Here is a 17,884-nt window from a genome sequence, read left to right as displayed (position 1 = left end):
CAAGACCCCGAGATACTTGAACTCCTCCACTTGGGGCAGGAACTCATCCCCGACCCGGAGTGGGCACTCCACCCTTTTCCGGCTGAGAACCATGGCCTCAGATTTGGAGGTGCTGATCCTCATTCCCGCTGCTTCGCACTCGGCTGCGAACCGTTCCAGTGCGAGCTGGAGGCCCTCACCCGATGAAGCCAACAGAACCACATCATCTGCAAAAATCAGAGATGAGATTCTGAGGCCACCAAAGCGAAAGCCCTCCGCCACTTGGCTGTGCCTAGAAATCCTGTCCATAAAAATTATGAACAGAACCGGAGACAAAGGGCAGCCCTGGCGGAGCCCATCACCCACCAGGAACGAGTCCGACTTATTGCCGGCAATACTTCATGATGCAAATGAGTAAAGATTTTACACCATAAGCTTTTTGTGTGGTTTGCGGCATTTTTGTAGGAACTACCTTCTGCAAACCACACATCACAGCAGATCTCAATACTATCTTGTAATTTCTTCCTTTTGCTCTTACGCTACCCTCATACACATATCACCCTCGACCCTCATTTCCACCCACTTTGTCTTGTCTTTACCTATACTGTCCAAGTATTTAAGCTCATCCACTTTCACCTTTCCATCTGTCTCCCTCTCATTCACACACATGCATTTTGCCTTACTTCTACTGACTTTTATGCCTTCACCATCATAGTCCGCATCTATCAACCTGTCCATCACCACTGCAAACAAGAAGCTCAGAACTGATCCCTGATGTAATCCCACCTTCAGCTTGAACCCATCTGTCAATGCACCTCACCACTGTCTCGCTAGCCTCATACATGTTCTCAGCCATGCTCATACTTCTCTGCTACTGCGGACTTCCTCATGTAGCACTACAATTCCTCTCTCAGTACTACTATCATATGCTTTCTCTAGATCGACAAACACACAGTCCAGCTCCTTCTGATCTTTCTGTGCTTCTCTATCATCACTCTCAAAGCAAAGCTAACATCCGTTGGGCTCTTTCGCACTATTAAGCTGCACTGCTGCTCACTGATCATCACCCCAGATCATACCTGTCTTTACTACACCACCTTATTCTTGAAAAATCAGTTCACTTCTCCATTCCCCAGGAATTCTCTCATACTCCAAGAATGTTTTAAACAATCTAGTTGAAGTCCCTCTCTCCTAGGCATCTGCACCATTTATTCCTGCCTGTGGCTATCTCACTGTACAATCCCTCCATGTAAAACAAATGTACACACTGGGCAACAGCACCTTAATATCAACCATATTTATATATTTATGTAATTTGTGTTATATGGTGGAATTTTTATAATTAGAGTCATTTGTATATTAGTTATATTTTATAACTTTGTAATATAATGTATAATTTTTAAGATTAAATATTTAGTTATTGTTCTTACCATCTTGGAGAAACTGTGACTGATTCCCTGAGGAAATTATGTAAAGTTTTCCGACTGATACCGCCACAGGTATGTCTTCTGGACCTCCTGCCACTCTTCATCGCTGCCCACACTTCCCGATTTGTTATAATTTCTCCATTTATTCTCCTCCCTCAGATGTTCTTCATTCAGCAGCTCCTCAAAGTACTGGTTTCCCAGCACACTCTTCACTTACCCTTAATCAGTCTACATCCTTTCCAGCTCAAAATCTCTGCCTAGCCAATTAATAAAAGTCCTTTTCTCCTTCTGTAGTATCCACAGACATGCACACACACTTTTCTCTTCTAAAATAAGCTAATTCACTAGCAAACAGGTGAACAAAAAACAGAATCACAAACAACGATACATGCTTCAAATATTGCAATAACTTTATTAAGTGGTATGAATATTTTGTTTAAAAATGCTAAATTGCAGAAAGACCATACGTTCACAGTTTGATGAGTTCCCTTTGAATTGCCAATGGTAAGATTTAATTAGAAAAAAAAAAAAGACAGGGTTTATCATAAACACTAGAAATAGAAATATGTAATAGAGTATCAAAATCATGCTTAATAAAAACCATTAATTGCCCGTTCAGTCTAATAATGAATTATAAAATATAGATATTAATATGACAATTGTATTTGCAAAGATACAAAAAGGAAAAAAAAAACCAAACAAAAAAAAAAGAAAAAAAAAAGCACAAACTGCAAAAGGCATCGAGGAGCAAATGCAGATCAGTTGAGCTGCTACATTCGGGGTGTGTGAACGTGTACATGCGAATAAATGGCGGGGTTACACCTTCTTGTATACATGACTAGAAAATGACAAAAAAAAAAAAAACAAGACAACTGCTGAACTGGACACCTTCCAATTAAACCCAAAAGCAAATGTGTGATAGAAAAAAAGAAAAAACACACAACAGAAAAAAACCAACCTGATGTGATTTAAAATGTCTGGCTTTGGGAATGTTAAATAATGTATTCATACATACTATTTATACATATATATATATATTTATAAAATATATATAAAGTGCACATTGGAGATGTACAAAGGCGCCATTTAAAAAAGATAAAGAGAGAAAGTGTATTGCTCTCCACCTGTGGAAAATTGTGCTCTAAAAACCTTTATGGCACTTTTAAAAGGAAAGAAAAAAAAAAAAAAAAAAAAAAAAAAGGTTTGGCAGCAGAATATCTGCTACAACAATAATCCCTGATTTGACTTTTAGGGGAATGATAAAGTATTAATTGTGTACAAGTTAATTTTCTTTTAAAACAAATGCATGTGTAGAGTGGGCTGGAATATAACTCAACTGCTCCTGAATATAAAAATTTAAAAAAAAAAAAAAAAAAAAAAAAAAAAATTATTTTGTAATTTCCCTGCCTTGCATTTTGCATTTTCTCCCCACCCCGTATCAAAGTGTGACACAATAATAAAAGCTACCTCGGTGTCACGTCACAAACCGAAACACAGTTCATAGATACAAACTCAACATAAGAAATCGGTAAAGACACAATTTCATTGCTTCTACCCTTAAACTGACCGGGTGGTGCCTTTTTCCTCACCGACACATTAATGCCCCTGTGCAGCAACTTTCACATTTCTGAATGAAAACATAAAAACACTTCACTGACTGAAACTGCCCACTAGACTGTTAAAACCCACGAGTACACGAAACCAAGGCTGAGTTGCTTTTAATAAGAGAGTGTATGTACAAGAGAAAGCGAGCGTTAGCAACCTGTCATCACTTCATGATCTGAGCTTGCAGAGGCAGATGAGGTGTGTGGTGTGTTTGTTTGTTTTTTAATTATAGCAGATCCCGAAGGAGGAAGTTGGCACGAGTGTTTTAAAAAGAAAAAGAAAAGCTGAAGTATCTATGACACAATGCACAGTAGGTGTGATAGGATACATTCTGGAACGTTTCACATTGTATTGGCGTAGCGAGCAAAAAAAATATGTATTTGTAAGTGTGTGTCCAAGTCCCAAACATTTACTTGAATGCATGTGAAACAAAAAGCTTTAAAGCTGGAGATCATGTTGCGCTGAGAAGCTTGTGAGCATGCCATGTGGCTTGCACAGACTGAACTGCTGTTTTGGTTGTGTAGCCACAAGAGGGCGCTGCTCTCAGGCCAGCTGAGGAGCTGCAAGCAAAAAGAAAAAAAAAGTGTCTGGCCCTTCCACAGCTGATCAGAGGTTTGGTTCAGCTACCATATTTCTATAAAAATGAGCTGGTCTTAAATGTGTGAGCTGGCAACCAGCTTTTTTTTCCCTCTCTTTGGCTTAATGAGGTGAAAGGGTTTAAACATTAACCCTGAGGAAACATTTCCTCACTCCCTGTCGCAGTCCAGGTAAGGCCAGCCATTTCATTTTAAAGTCAAAGTGGTGTAGTCCAACACTGAACCCAGCACAGAGTTGCATTCAAGTTGCACGGCAGAGGGTTTCACACTAGGAGGTGTCGTTTCTTGTGTAAAGCCAGGTGGTCAGAGCGGGAGAAGCTGCGGTCACAGTCGGGACAGTGGAACGGTTTGACTCCCGTGTGCTTGCGGTAGTGTCTCGTCAGCTCGTCTGAACGGGCGAACTTCCACGTGCAGCCTTCCCAGCTGCACCTGTAGGGTTTCTCCCCTGCAAAGAGAGGAAATTACACGAGGTTTGTTAGAAGATGTCAAAAAGTTTGAGGCTTCTGGAAAAGCACGGCTGGTATATGAATGAAGGCTCACCTGTGTGTGTCCTGCGGTGTGCTTTGAGGTGGGAGCTCTTGGTGTACACTTTGTCGCAGCCGCTGAAGTCACAGCGGTGAATCCTCCGTTTTTTCAGTGTGTCAGGTGAATCAGCAGGGAAAGGGTGCCTTGTGCCCGAGTGGACTATTACTGATGGGTTGTTACCCCTAAAAGAAACACACAAAGGGTAGAAAAAGATTTTAAACGCTGGTGCTTTGTCCATCTTTGTCTAATGTTGCCAGCAGAGGGAGCAAAAGTCCTCTCTTATGACACTGAAACCCACAGTTTAACTTGGCTTCAATGCAATAACAACTTCTGCCAGGCAGGAAGCTGAAAAACCTGCCTTTTCCAGTCAGCCACACCTTTGCCTTGCCCTGTCAACCTCTGTCAATCAATGTTTATAAATTTATCCTTGACCAACTCCAGGAGACTGAAAACTGTCAAACAGCAGGTGAATCTGCAACACTGTTCCCAGTCAGAGCACATCAAGTCCTGTTTCTTTGTGTGTGCAAACAAACGCACAAAATGTACCAGTTTTACAGTTACAAGAGAGGAGTTGTCTTTCATCACTGTGTGTGTGTGTGTGTGTGTGTCAGTCAGTTGAGAGCAGGTGTTGAGTGCTGAAACATGATTCCACACAGATCAATTCTGCATAAAGGAATGTGCAGAAAATCCCCTACACACACACACACACACACACACACACACACACACACACACACAGCAGCGTATAGTAACTGTACGTACATATTGTTTATGAGGATGTGTGTGTGCTTTATTGACAAGATGTGATGACACACAAAGACGCACCCTCTTTTTTTTCCCTTTAGGGTCCAATTATTTCATGTTTGGCACGATGACAAGAGCAGCCTGTAAAGGGAACCGCCCTAACAGCCAAAGTAAAAAAAACGAGGTGTACTTCACAGCACACACACAAACACTGACATACACTAGCTGCCAGCAAGGGCTGACTATTACATGTGCATCCAACTTGCAATTATTTCTTCTGAGGAAAAACTTATTTTGCAGAGGGGAGGGGACCGGAAGAGGAAGGTAAGAAAGTGCAGGGGAGATGTTGGACAATGAACACAAAGCTTAATAAATCAATCATAATAATAATAATAATAATAATAATAATAATAATGAGGGAGAATGAGGGGAGGAGGAAGCAGAAGAGGAAGAAATAACCCAAACAAAAACAGTAGGAAGAGGAATGAAGGTGGTAACAGGACCCAGATGGCTGGCATGAACTTGTGACGTCTTAGATAAGGAAAGAAAGAAAAGAGCTTCTAATGTGAGGCGTGGCTATTGGGCCTGATGGAAAATAAAAGGATAAATATTCTTCTGTACTTCCCCAGTGGCCGAAACTCTGTTAGTGAGACAAAAGAATAGAACAGACAATAACAAATAGCCAGTGCTCTTCACAGAAGCAAGAATCTAAAGACAAAATAAATAAATAAATTAAATTATGGCTCCACAAACATGAAGGAAATAGAACTGTGTCCAGACTCAGGCTGGAGACAGATCATTTTCTAATGTGTTATCAAGGTGATGATAAAATACATTTGGAAACAACGTTTGTTTTATGACTTGGAAATGGAGCCAAATTTTAACAATTATGTTCCATCAGAGTGAGATAAGCTCTAAATCTTCGGATATAACCAGTAAGTTCACGCAGTTCGGTCAGTGTTTTTCTTTTTTTCCCCCCCAATCACACAAGGCTCTTACTGGCTGCCCGCTAATAAGAACCGCACCGCCCTGATCCCGGGACTGCCCCAGAAACTGACATGGCTCAAACTACAGTGACATGCAAAGAACAGTCATATCTTATGACAGGACTCTCTAATAACAAGACTGTAGGTTGTATTCCGTTGCATATGTAATGATCTCGACAACATGCTTTTGTTTTAAACACGCAGAACAAAAGTTCAGATTAGGGAGCAGAGAATAAGACCTTCGGCAGCAGGGAGTGAGTCAAAAACGCTAGTGAAACAGGGGTGTGGAGTCAGGGGACGTGAAGTGTGTGGCCACCACCACCAGCGTGTGGGTTTTTACATGGAAAACAGAAGGAGCTGTGACAACTCGCTGACCACTGAGTCCACACAAAACTCGCTACAGAGTGTCGTCGTGTTACTTACTCGTACTCGTGTGGCATCGCTCTGACTGATGACTTCTCGTGACTGCTGGGGTCATGAGCGGGTTCAGTCTCGATTTTGATTGGCTTGTGCAGGTCGTGGGTATCACTTCGCGGCTCCAGAGGCTTCGTTGGGTGAACTGGGTAGGGATGAAACAATGTGTGAGCTGACAGTATGATCAGGTCTAAATCACATTCATAATTAATATGTTAACATAAATAAATAAATCAGGCATCTAAGGTCCCCAGAGGATAAATCCTATCAGTGTGGCTTTTTACTTAAAGTTTCTTCTAGCACCATCACGAGGTCAAGTTTAGACTGAAACCTTTCTTCTCAGCCTTTTGGACCAGTCAGGTTTAAACACTTCCACTATATTTTTTGTGTTTTTGCTACTTAAGAAGTCCTTCTAGAAAAGGCCACGGCAAACAAACTGGTAGCCGTATGTTGTGTGTCTGTCTCTGTGACAGATCAAAGACTTCTGCGGATCACAGTGGGAAATAGCTGATTTACCCCCCCCTTCCAAAAAAAAGAAAAGGAAAAAAAAAGTGCTATTCTAAGAACAGAGGGAATGAAAAACATTTCCTCATTATCACTGATAATTTTTCCATTCTCTCTGCAAAAATCATTTACTGATAATTTATCAGTAAACGATTTTTGCAAATTTAACAAGAAAATGCCACAAAAGTGATGTGATTTAAATGCAGTAACAACATGAAATGGATACATTTCACGATGACTCCTGCACTGATGTGTTTTTAATGTGATTCTCTAATGACTTCTTGTTTTGTTTTTAGCTTCATGTACAGTTGCAACACAAACACTGAACTGCTCTCACCTATCTTGGGCTCCCAGATCCTGAAATGGTCATCGTCGCTGCTGGCAGGTGAGTTCATCATTATTGGCTGGTTCAGCAAATGTGGTGGGTAATAGGGGAGAATGGGCAGAGGCAGTACGATCTGAGAAACCATGATCTGTGACTTTGGGATGACCCCGGGGCCCCCCGGAGACACAATGGTGGGACATGGAAGGGAGGAAGTGGGCGGCGGGAGAGCGTGGGAGGGCGAGGAGCGCAACTGAGTGTGTGGGGGCGAGTTGCGGGAAGAGGTGCGGCTCGCCGAGCTGTAAGGCGAGGCAGGGGAGCTGCGAGGGGACGCCGGGGTCGACGCAGAGGAGCAGGGAGGGGACTTGGAAGATGAGTGCTTGTTGACAGACAGGTCCACGGGCTCCATCTGGGTGTGTGTCAGCCCGGTCGGGGTGTGAGAGTGGGACAGGGGGTGCATTCTGTAGAAGTGCGGCGGATGGGGGAAGATCACTCCAGGATAGAACGACTGTGAAAGAGAGGATGTAGAGAGAAGAGGAAGCAGTAAAAGGGGGACAAAAGAGCAGAGGGTTAAAAATTTCCATTCTGCTTTGAATGGCAGGGAAAACATGTTTTTGCCACACAAACAATTACAGCCAGCCAAAAAATTTAAACGCTGCTCTGTTTGGGAGCAGATAACTGTTTTGTCTCAGAATACAGTGTGTGTGCTCATTAGCCCACTGCCTGGCAGTGTGCGTAGCTATTGTTTGCAAATGTCCACTGTACATTAGCCTGTTTGTCCAGGAAGAGCTGGAATGTGGGAACCAGTCTGTCTAGACACGTATAGGTGCGTGTGTAGTGTGTGTGTAGGGGTTGCTGTTTGGTATCAAAAACATGATCAGGCATGATAATGCGCGTACACGCACACACACGCGCGCGCACACACGCACACACACGCGCGCGCGCGCACACGCACACACGCGCGCGCGCACACGCACACACGCGCGCGCGCACACACGCACACACACCTTACCGGCTGAATGTCTGTCTTCGGAGGGTAATCATACATCAGCATGGCTGCACACGCCAGACTCCTGCAGAATACACACATAGCACCAAAAATCAATATACAGGGAAGACATTTACACTAAGCTCACACTCTTGATAATAATTTACTTTATGCACCAATGCAACATTGTAGAAACACTTAAAACTTATTCAAACATTTGTCACCTCTCTACTTAAAGTACTGAAAGCAAAAGGACACATCCTTCAGATAATGCACCTCTATCACACTCCCCTGTGTGAGTATAAGTGACCCCCCAAAAAAAGAAAAACACAAAAACAAAACAAAAACGGTAGAGAACCTAAATCTGAGGTCATAATTAATGGTCAGAATAAAGTAGAAGAATAATTCTGTCAAATTTTTCTTTTAGTTTAAAATTTTAAATATAGCCATGTGCAAACAGTCTCAACATGAATGCTAACGAGCAACTGCAGCTGCAGACTTTGCTTTGTCTGCTGCCTGACTGACAAAACTCCAACCACTGCAGCTTGTCCTCCTCTACAGGAGGGTGGACCATGCTGCACCACGGGCTTAAAGTCCATCTGCCAGGCACTTGGCCAGCAAGCCCAAGTCTGGCATCAAGGTGGAGTGTTTTCTGACTTTCGCACTTTGTCATGCCCCTCACCCAGGACCAATTTGCCTTGGGAGACCCTACCAGGGGCATGCTGCTTGGGGCAGAGTGGCTCTGACCACAAGATTCGTCTTGTGGTCAGAGCGCCTGAAAACGGATAAGCAGATACCCTTAGTTACATATAGCCCCAACGTCCACCTTGTTCATGTATCTTCTTCTTATGGCAAGACACTGCCACACCAAAACACACATTTTGTGACGTAATGAAAAATAAATCACATTAAGTAGAGGGAATGATGTGACAGGGTCTGTATTTAAGTAAAGGAGACCGCGAGGGCACGATCAACGTTGGTTCAGCCCCAGACATATTTTTTTCTGTCAAACTTGACACATCATCTCCTCTTTTTTCACCACTCAGTCATGGTTTCAAACAGGTACTCTGCGTTTGACAGATAGCGCTGCCGATGTCAATCAAAAACACTCGACATTCAGACTTGTGAATTAAAGGGACTGGGTTTTTTTTAACGAGAATGCAACCGGTTGCAGGTGTGATGCAGCTAGAAACTGCCCCGTATCTGAGAAATGGGACACACACACACACACACACACCCCGAGTATTTTGGATCAAAAGCGTGTGAGGTTTCAAAGGTGTTTCCAGTTACCTTGGCTTTGAATGGCCAGGTGCAGCTGGGATGACTCTGCTTGTGCTACATGAGGGTGTTTATTAGCTTCTTTGTGTGCTTGTGTGTGTGTGCGCGTCTGCTGGTGCATTAAGGCAACATGAACTGTCAAAGAATGTACCCTGAGGCAGTCTCCGTGTGTGTGACCTGATTAAAGTCCACAGTCTGAAGACAAGTTAGCCTTTAATTATTAACAAATGGGCAAGAACAAGTCATTACACCCTAGTGCACACATATAGGAATGCACACACACACACACACACACACACACACACACACACACACACACCCCAGATGGGGAGCAGACCAATGGTGAAGCAGGATGCTCACTAGCTGGCTCAGGAAGGGTGTGAACATGACGACTGAAGCCTCACCCTTTGCCCGGCTCCAAAGAAACAAAGAGCCTACCGTCAGGTGGGAACTGGGTGTGTTTTGAGGGCGTGTTTTCTAATCCGGGTTTGTACTGTACTGTAGTTCAACTTGAGGTCAAGCAGTTGTTCTATTGTCATTGTAAATCACACATTAAGGTGACAATGAGACCAAGTATGAAACACAAACAGATTCTGAATTCGGAAAAAAGGAAGAAAAACAAAATCACTGACAAAACCCCCCAAAAGAAGAACAGATTAAGGAAAAGAAAGCAGCAAATACCTGCTGTGTATAAAAGAAGCAGAAGGTCTGCCAGAAACAAACACACACAATAAACAAAATCCCATCTGGGAACAAGGTGTCACTGATGAAAAACATTAGAAACCACGACCAGAAAATGTTCTGGTCCCAAACGTCACAAACATGCACGACAATGTCCCAAAGTCCAAGATGACATTTTAAAATAGTTATTGTCTCATGCCACGTCCACATCACCACAATATTAAGCAAACCTTATTTTCCTTGTTTTTATTTTTCCTTTATACTTACTGTAGATTTGTAATTCTATACCAGTTAAGTTGTCAGTTATATCCTGTTATATACAAACTACATAGATGTACTTAGTGGAAGAAGCTCCTTTCAGCTGCTTGTTAAGCAGTTGCCACAGCAGATGGATCTGCATGTTTGATTTGGCACAGGTTTTACACCGGATGCCGTTCCTGACGTAACCCTCCTATTTATCCGAGCTCTGGACTGACACTCGCGTGCGTGAGGCTGAGTTCGTGTCTCCTCCGGATCTTGAGCAGACGATCACAGAGCCAGGTTTCAGTGAGTAGCGTCACTATCAGTACCTCACCAAATGTGTAAGGTCACCAAAGTCTAATCGGTTCATCCCTGAGTACAAGTCTATGTTTGTGCCAAATGTGACAAAATCTCCTTCAGGTGTTCTTCGGATATCATCGGGGGCCACGGTACCCTCAATCTTTGCCAATTCTAATCAGTAAATCCTTGAATCCAAGTGAACATTTGAGCCAAATTTGGAGAAATTCCCTCAAGGCGCTCAAGAGATATTTAATTTATGAGAATGGATCGGAAAACTGGAAAATGTTATGCTGTCACTAGTGCAAGGCAGGCATGAGTAACTCAGAGGCTCCTTTAGGCTCTGTCATACAGGAAGTGTTAATTATCTTTTGACTTTAGGGCTGGGCAGGTGTGGGCTGTGTACGCCTGTAAGTGAGAACATGTATATTCACAAACAAAGTGTTCAGAGCCTCACTTATCTGGCTTCATCTCTCACTGAACAACATATGCATCGCTCAGTGCATGTTAAATTCTTTGAAAGAATGCGTGCAGTGACAGGAACATGCTGCTCTCAGAGTTCACCTGTCATACATAGTCTTACATTTCCCCTTTTATTAACACTTTTGCACGACAGACGCGAAAACGAGTTCTTGGCAGCTGGTTAGTTGGCCACAGGTACGAGTAAACGCAGGGGAGAATTTGGCCGATGGCGTCAGAGCCCGGTGTCGTGCAGCAGGGACGGCAAATAATTCACGTTATTTGCTTTAATCCAAAGACAGGCGTGTGCCTAGTGGTTGGGTTTTACCACACAGGAAAATGAACAGAAAGGAGTCATCAGATAACGTGTGACAGCAGGATGGCAAGCAAAGGAGGGAGAAACTTTCCCTCTGGGTGTCTCATGAAAGAATAAGCACAATGAGTCGCACAAATGTAACAATCACAGGAAAGAAATTTCACTCAGCCGTGCAGCATCTTCCTCAGTGGCCACAAGGCCTCAGCAGATTAGAGATAAACTGCAGCTGGAGCAGCATTTCTGATAACTGAATTAACCGTTTAAGAAGTTCCCACAGGAATCCCCCCCCAAAAAAACCAAAAACAAAACAAAACAAAACCAAAAACATATTCCATGAAAATGTGAAGAGTTCTTTCTTATAAGACATTAACCTGAATATCTTTGGTTTAATTAATTTGGATATTTTCCTATTACTTGTTTCTACGCAGCATCAGGCTGATTGTCATAGCTCTCACTAGACTGTGCTCTTATTTTCTATGAAATTGAACTGACATACTCGAGGACAGGAATTAGTCAGCACTCTTTTCCTTTATTGCCTTTCCAGGTAAAAACAGACAAACAAACCAAACTCCTGCATCATCACGATAAATAAGTCGCCCTACTTGGGCTAGGTTTTTTTTCTGCTACTGGGTTTGAGTTTGTGCATGTCCGCAAATATTGTCCTTCTAGGTCAGTGGAACTACTGTGTATTCAGCCCCAACCCACTCTGCAACCACCTTCTACACCCCTCTATTGTGTCTCCACCCCTGGACTCTTCTCCACTCGCTCCCCAGCAATCGCTCATGTCTTTACTACTGTATTTATCTGAACCGCACACCACCCCACACTCTTATTCTCTCCCCCTCTGTGAATGTTATAAAAAAACATGACTGAAGGGGAAAATATTGTGGCTTGGACTCCCTGCCCCCGCCCCCCCCCCACACACACACACACGTTTCTGCTAGCTCAACAGAATACACACACTAAATCACTAAAAGGACTAAATTATTACAGACACGCACACATACTGGAACACACGCAGACAAAAGCTGGCCGGCACACACAAAGTCTCTCTCTAATGGCAACAGGCTGGAGATGATGAGATCACCAGAGAGACCAAAAACCTCCAGACAACATCTTTGTCCAAGAACATGCCACAATACACTCACACACACACATTTTCAGCCTAGCGTCTTCTAGCCTCTTTACCCCCTCTTCACTTAAGTCATTCTCACCTTGTGACAGTCCTGTAATGCTTCATGTCGTGATATCAGTCGACTCAAGGAGAACCTCACATACAAACTCACTACCTATTCACACTCTTCAGGAAAGGCGCCCATTAGTCTTAATTTAACATCCTAATTGCATGACTCATCCAGGTACTCATCCAATATTATGCCAACATTTAACTTTTCCCTTTCCTGACCTCTCCCTAAAGTACTCTCACTTCTTCTGTTGCCCCTCACTCATTCCAATTTATTCCCCCTTTCAAGCTCTCACTCCCAAGTGTAGCCCCTTGCTCCCTGCTTTCAACCCTTACCTCACTTCCTGCTCATGACTCCCCTAATAACCCAGCACATGCTCCAATTTTGACTCCTCTCGCTTTAAGGCCCTTGCTTACCCCCAACCTCCCCCCCCCATTCCTCTTATTTTGGCTTCCCATTCCCTCATCCGAGCCACGCAGCCCACTTCTCGTATTTTTACGCCCCCAAAGACACACACGCACACACACACACACACACACACACACACACACACACACAGGCATGTAGTCCCCCTGAGCTCCTCTCAACTACACTATGAGGCTGCAGGCCTGGGGGGGGGGGGGGGGGGGGGGGGAGCCAGAGGGGGCCATCAGCAGGGGAGAGGAAACAGGATCCATCATCTCAGAAACACACATTTAAAGACACACCAGACTCATCTGGTCGCGAGGCTCAAACACTGACAGAGACACACACGCGCACCTCAAGTCGAACTTGACGGGGTGCGCGAGAGAGTGCGCAGCGTTTTGAGGCTTTCCAGACAACTGAGGACAGAGGGAAGGAGAGAACAAGGGAAGAGGGAGAGAAGCGGAAGCCCTTAGAGTTTAGTCTGACTGTTATTATTTCCACACTGCGTGATGGGTCGGGGGGTGTACAGAGGAGGAGGAGGTGGAGGAGGAGGAAGAGGAGAGCGAAGCCAAAAGGGGGGTGCTGCTGCAGGGGGCCTGCGGTTTCCTGTTTGACTCCACACACACATATTACACCTCCCTAGTCTGAGAGAAGAGAGGTGGGGTGGGGGGCTGGAAGGAGAGAAAGGGCAAAGAAAACAGCCGCTCTGACCAAACTATGTCAAAATGGAAGTGGAAAGAACAGGGCAGAGAGAGAAATGGGGAAGAAAATGAAGTGGGTTTCAACCAAAATATGACAAAACTTCAATGAACCTCAAACATGGGGGGGTGGGGGGCAGTAAAGAAGGAGCTACACAGTCACAGTGGCTCAATCCAGTGGTTTGAACACACAAGTGTTCGGTGTGTGTTTAAGCATCCGTGTCCTGTCACTCTGCAAACTTGTGCAACTAGTCACAGCTTTTCACGTTTATGGCCGCCTGTGGAGCAGCGTGTCCTTATTTCCTCAACTTCTCATGGAGAATCACCAACTACTCAACATCCACCCGTTTAATGTTTAGCCCTAATGTTCCCTAGCACATGCCCTTTGAGCAGAGTGTGCGCGCGTGCATATGTGCGTGCGTGTGTACACACAGTCTTGCGCATTTTGTTCCACCAGATAACATCAGCATGTTGATTCAGGAAAAAAGGCGTAGGGATGGGTGGAGTATTTGGGGCGTGTGTGCGTGTTTGTGCTGCACTAATGCCAGACAAATAAACAGGTAATACACAAACGGAACAGCGACTCATCCGTGTTTTTCTGCTCAACAGTGAAACAAAAGTACAAACTTCAGGCAACAGGGAGGGGAGAGATGTCGCCCTCATTCCACCCATCCACCCCCCACATCTCTCTCCCTCTCTCCTCCCGTCTTTCTCTCTCTCTCTCTCCAGGCTCTAAACAGGATAAGGGCTTCATATGCCAAGTGGAATGCGTGACGCAAGCCTCAGCCTTGAAACAAAGCACAGGAAACGGGGAGAGACAGAAACACAGAGGGAGAGTACAGGGAGAGATGTGTATTGTAAAGAATGCAGTGACACAACAGGACTGAAACAACATCTCAGGTGTGACAGTTTGGGAAAAAACAAACAAGCAGATGCCCTCTCCTTCACCCTCACCCACACACACCTGTCACATATTTTCCCATCTGTAACTGAACTCAGCACAGACACACAGCAAAATCTGAGGCTCGTCTTTCAAATCACTGCTCTATTCTGCATCAACGTCAGCCTCTACAGTTTCACAATCTGACCTATGAATAAATGAGTCATGTGCGCAATAAGCAACAATAAATATGATAGTCCTTATGATTCATTTCACTTGATGAGCCCAGCAAACACCCATTTCTCAAAATGTTGCCGTTTTCCTTATATGGAAATATTTCTTCCCCCCAACTCACATATTTAAAAAAAAAAAAAAAAAAAAAAAAAAGTGAATCCATTTTTAAATAATCTAAAATGTACTTCTCAAAACTTACTAAAATGTAACAGAATAAAAAAAAGGTAGTAATTAGTAGATGAAAAGGATCCCCAAGTAATAACTTTACTATAATCTACATTTATACAACAAAGAAATAACGCATTGTGTTATTTGATGACGGGGGGAGAGACATACACAAATAAACCCACATTTATGTTAATTAACAACAGCCTTAGTTTTTAAAAGGCTCTGAAAGCCCAAAATAGCATCGTCTCCCCGTGACTTGTAACAGCCTAAAGTCGGGTTACATAAGTTACAGCCAGTGTTGAGCTCATTAATCATTAATCAATAAATTAAGAAGAACAACGTTCACCACTGTCAGTGTTATAGGAAGATAAATTAAGCAAACATGCTGATTTGAAGGCACGGAACAGAAAACAGCTGTGAGTAATTAATTAATTAATCAAACCTCAAATTACGCACGAGCCGTCTGTTCTCATTAAAACCCCGACCCGCAAATTTAATTTATGGACTACTTCTCCCTGCTGTAATCTATTAGGAATAATAGTCTACATCAATCCCACTACCACATCCAGCTTTTATTAAAAGACCACGTTGCAATTACTGACTTCCGATAGGAAAATTAGACCGTGCCGGGGTCAGCCTGTGAGGCAGCCCGGCGGACACAATGCTGTCAAGAAGTCACCGAGTCAGACTTACCTCTCAGATGGGGTATACGGTCTTTTCCTGCAAGGAGAGACGGTAGTTTCGCGGCTGCCTTGCTGAAAGGCACAGGTTCCCTTCCCAGGGAGAAACTCAATTAGACTCTCCGCTGAAAAGGTGACGCAGGCGACGCTCGGTCCTCCGCTGTGTCACTGACATCAAGGAAAAAAACAACAACAAGACGATTCTGTGATCGATGGCTCCGTAAAACTTCCCCAAGTTACGAAACTCCTCTGTGTATGTGTGTCTCACTGTGGCAGAGCATTTGTGTGAGTCCGCTTTTGTCGTTCACAAACCGCTGCTGTCACATGACCCGCCGTCTGTTCTCCGTGGGGTCTGGCCGCTGGGCGGAACCGGGGCGGGGTGGTCCAGATTATCTATGTGTGTTTCTCTCTCTCTCTGTGTGTAATGCTAATTTCAAGTTTTAAACGCAAACAAACAACAATGTGATATGATTATGACGCTCCTACTACAACCTGAATGTATCTGGATAATTTTATATAAGACTGAATAGCGTATTTTTCAGAAATGGACAGAATAGAAACAAGTGAAAGAAACAGCCTATTAAGATCTTAATAGGCAAAACTGTACTTTGAAAGAACATATTTTTATTTATAATTAAAAGTACAAAAATATCAAAATCCTTAAAGTATGAAACTTAATTGTAAACTGAAAGACTTTTTCCAGCTATCAGTTAAATATTATTTTTCTTAATATATAAAGCTTTTCCACTATTACAAGTTTCATTTCATTATATTTTCATGATCTAATTTTATTTTATTTTATTACTAATTTAGGTTCTTACCATCTCTGAGCATTTGTCCTGTATTAGCTTTGTGCTTTTATTTTGTAGGGGATGCGAAAAGCAGAAGACCTGAGACTGCACCCTAAACTAACCCCACAAACAAAAACTGCAAAGCCCAATTTGATGTTGTCACAACTTTGCTCTGTTGTTGCAAAACACCCCATCACAATAGAGTTTCCTCAGTGTTGCAGCATGTTGTATTTAACTAATTGATGTAGGGATGCATGATGTGATATCGATATCACTTATCGATTCTCATTGAGTTATCATTGGTTTTTTAAGGTCACCACCATTGCTAAGTAGCAATAAAGAAATTACATTCATGTGAATTAATTTTATGCTGTGGGTCAAATGTTTGTGCATGTTTGTTGTGATCAGTGTTGGAGTCTTACTCAAAAAATAATTATTACGCATATTACACAGAACACTCTTCTTAAAAAATAATGCAGTAGCTACTTAATGACTTAATTTTCAAAGATGAAAACCAGCACAAAAAAGCGATTGTCACAGTGATTCTGCTTTAGAAACGTGAACAGGTAAAAAGTGAGACTGCAGCCTGACTGCTTATCTGCTTGTTACCCGTTGAAGTTCAGGGTCTGGCTGCTGGGGTCAGCATTCACTCAGCTTTCCCTCTGGGTTCTTGGCTAGCTTAGCATTAGCATGCTATCTGTGCAGATGCTTGCAAAAAACAAAGTTGTGTTAGCAGCATAATGCGGTTGTTTCTGTCCTGGATGCAGTTTTCCACTTTACCATTTATCTCGTCCTTTTGTGCAATAATAATAAAATAAATGTCCATATCCATGCTCTAGACTGTGTTGCTATTTTCCTCCTCTCACAGTTAAGCTGAAATCAGATGACTAGCACAAGCGCAAAAACTGCTAAGCGGGATCAATAGGCAGGTAGACTAACTCCAAGGAATTGGACTACTGGTTCTCGATTCCCATCCCTAAATGCATGTTTATCTTACCAAAGGTGAGGCATTATTATTATTATTATTATTATTATTATTATTATAATATAAATTGTAACGTGTTTAGACTGTATTACAACATATTTAAAGAGCCTGGTATTACATTACTTCTGTAACTTGACTATAATTTGATCATAAGAAACCGCTAATATTTCACTTCCACAAGCTATAGTTGTGCTTGTTGTGAAAGCTTATCTCAACTTTTTGTTTTTCTGAAAACATACTCTATAAAAGTCCTAAAATGTAAATGCGTCTTCTTTTTGCACATGCTTCACAGTTACAAGAGTATAAAACATAATGCGCAGTTTAAAAATATGATCTAAGGTGTAGTTAGTAATAAAGTTTTTTTCAATATTCCACTTAATTGGGACTTACATGGAAACAGCAGTCCTGATAATAATAACGATAACAAAAATATTAAGTATAAACTAGCAGGAAAGGCGAAAGGTATGACACTATTCTAAGGCAAAACTAGAGATGCTG

The 17,884-nt window shown here is 42.8% G+C and overlaps 1 protein-coding gene across 2 annotated transcripts; it reads right to left on the bottom strand.

Annotated features, from left to right (window-relative positions):
* Positions 1 to 1,836: 1,836 nt before the first annotated feature.
* Positions 1,837 to 15,961, bottom strand: klf3 (Kruppel like factor 3 (basic)). 2 transcript variants are annotated; one of them, XM_080880740.1, is made up of 6 exons: positions 15,624 to 15,961; positions 8,110 to 8,175; positions 7,118 to 7,610; positions 6,286 to 6,421; positions 4,148 to 4,314; positions 1,837 to 4,052 (listed from the first exon to the last, which is right to left on the bottom strand). In XM_080880740.1, the coding sequence occupies exons 3-6, from the start codon at positions 7,560 to 7,562 to the stop codon at positions 3,871 to 3,873; spliced, it is 930 nt and encodes a 309-aa protein (XP_080736866.1). In that variant the 5' UTR covers positions 7,563 to 7,610; positions 8,110 to 8,175; positions 15,624 to 15,961; the 3' UTR covers positions 1,837 to 3,870. The 2 variants fall into 2 exon arrangements, with proteins under 2 accessions (XP_080736866.1, XP_080736865.1); XM_080880739.1 differs by having other exon boundaries at positions 8,115 to 8,175.
* Positions 15,962 to 17,884: the final 1,923 nt, after the last annotated feature.

Source organism: Rhamphochromis sp. 'chilingali' (assembly GCF_963969265.1).
Source record: "Rhamphochromis sp. 'chilingali' genome assembly, chromosome: 4".
In the NCBI taxonomy this organism is placed as follows: domain Eukaryota; kingdom Metazoa; phylum Chordata; class Actinopteri; order Cichliformes; family Cichlidae; genus Rhamphochromis; species Rhamphochromis sp. 'chilingali'.
The sequence above is the reverse complement of the archived record's forward strand: the minus strand, read 5'-3'. Positions and strand labels throughout refer to the sequence as shown.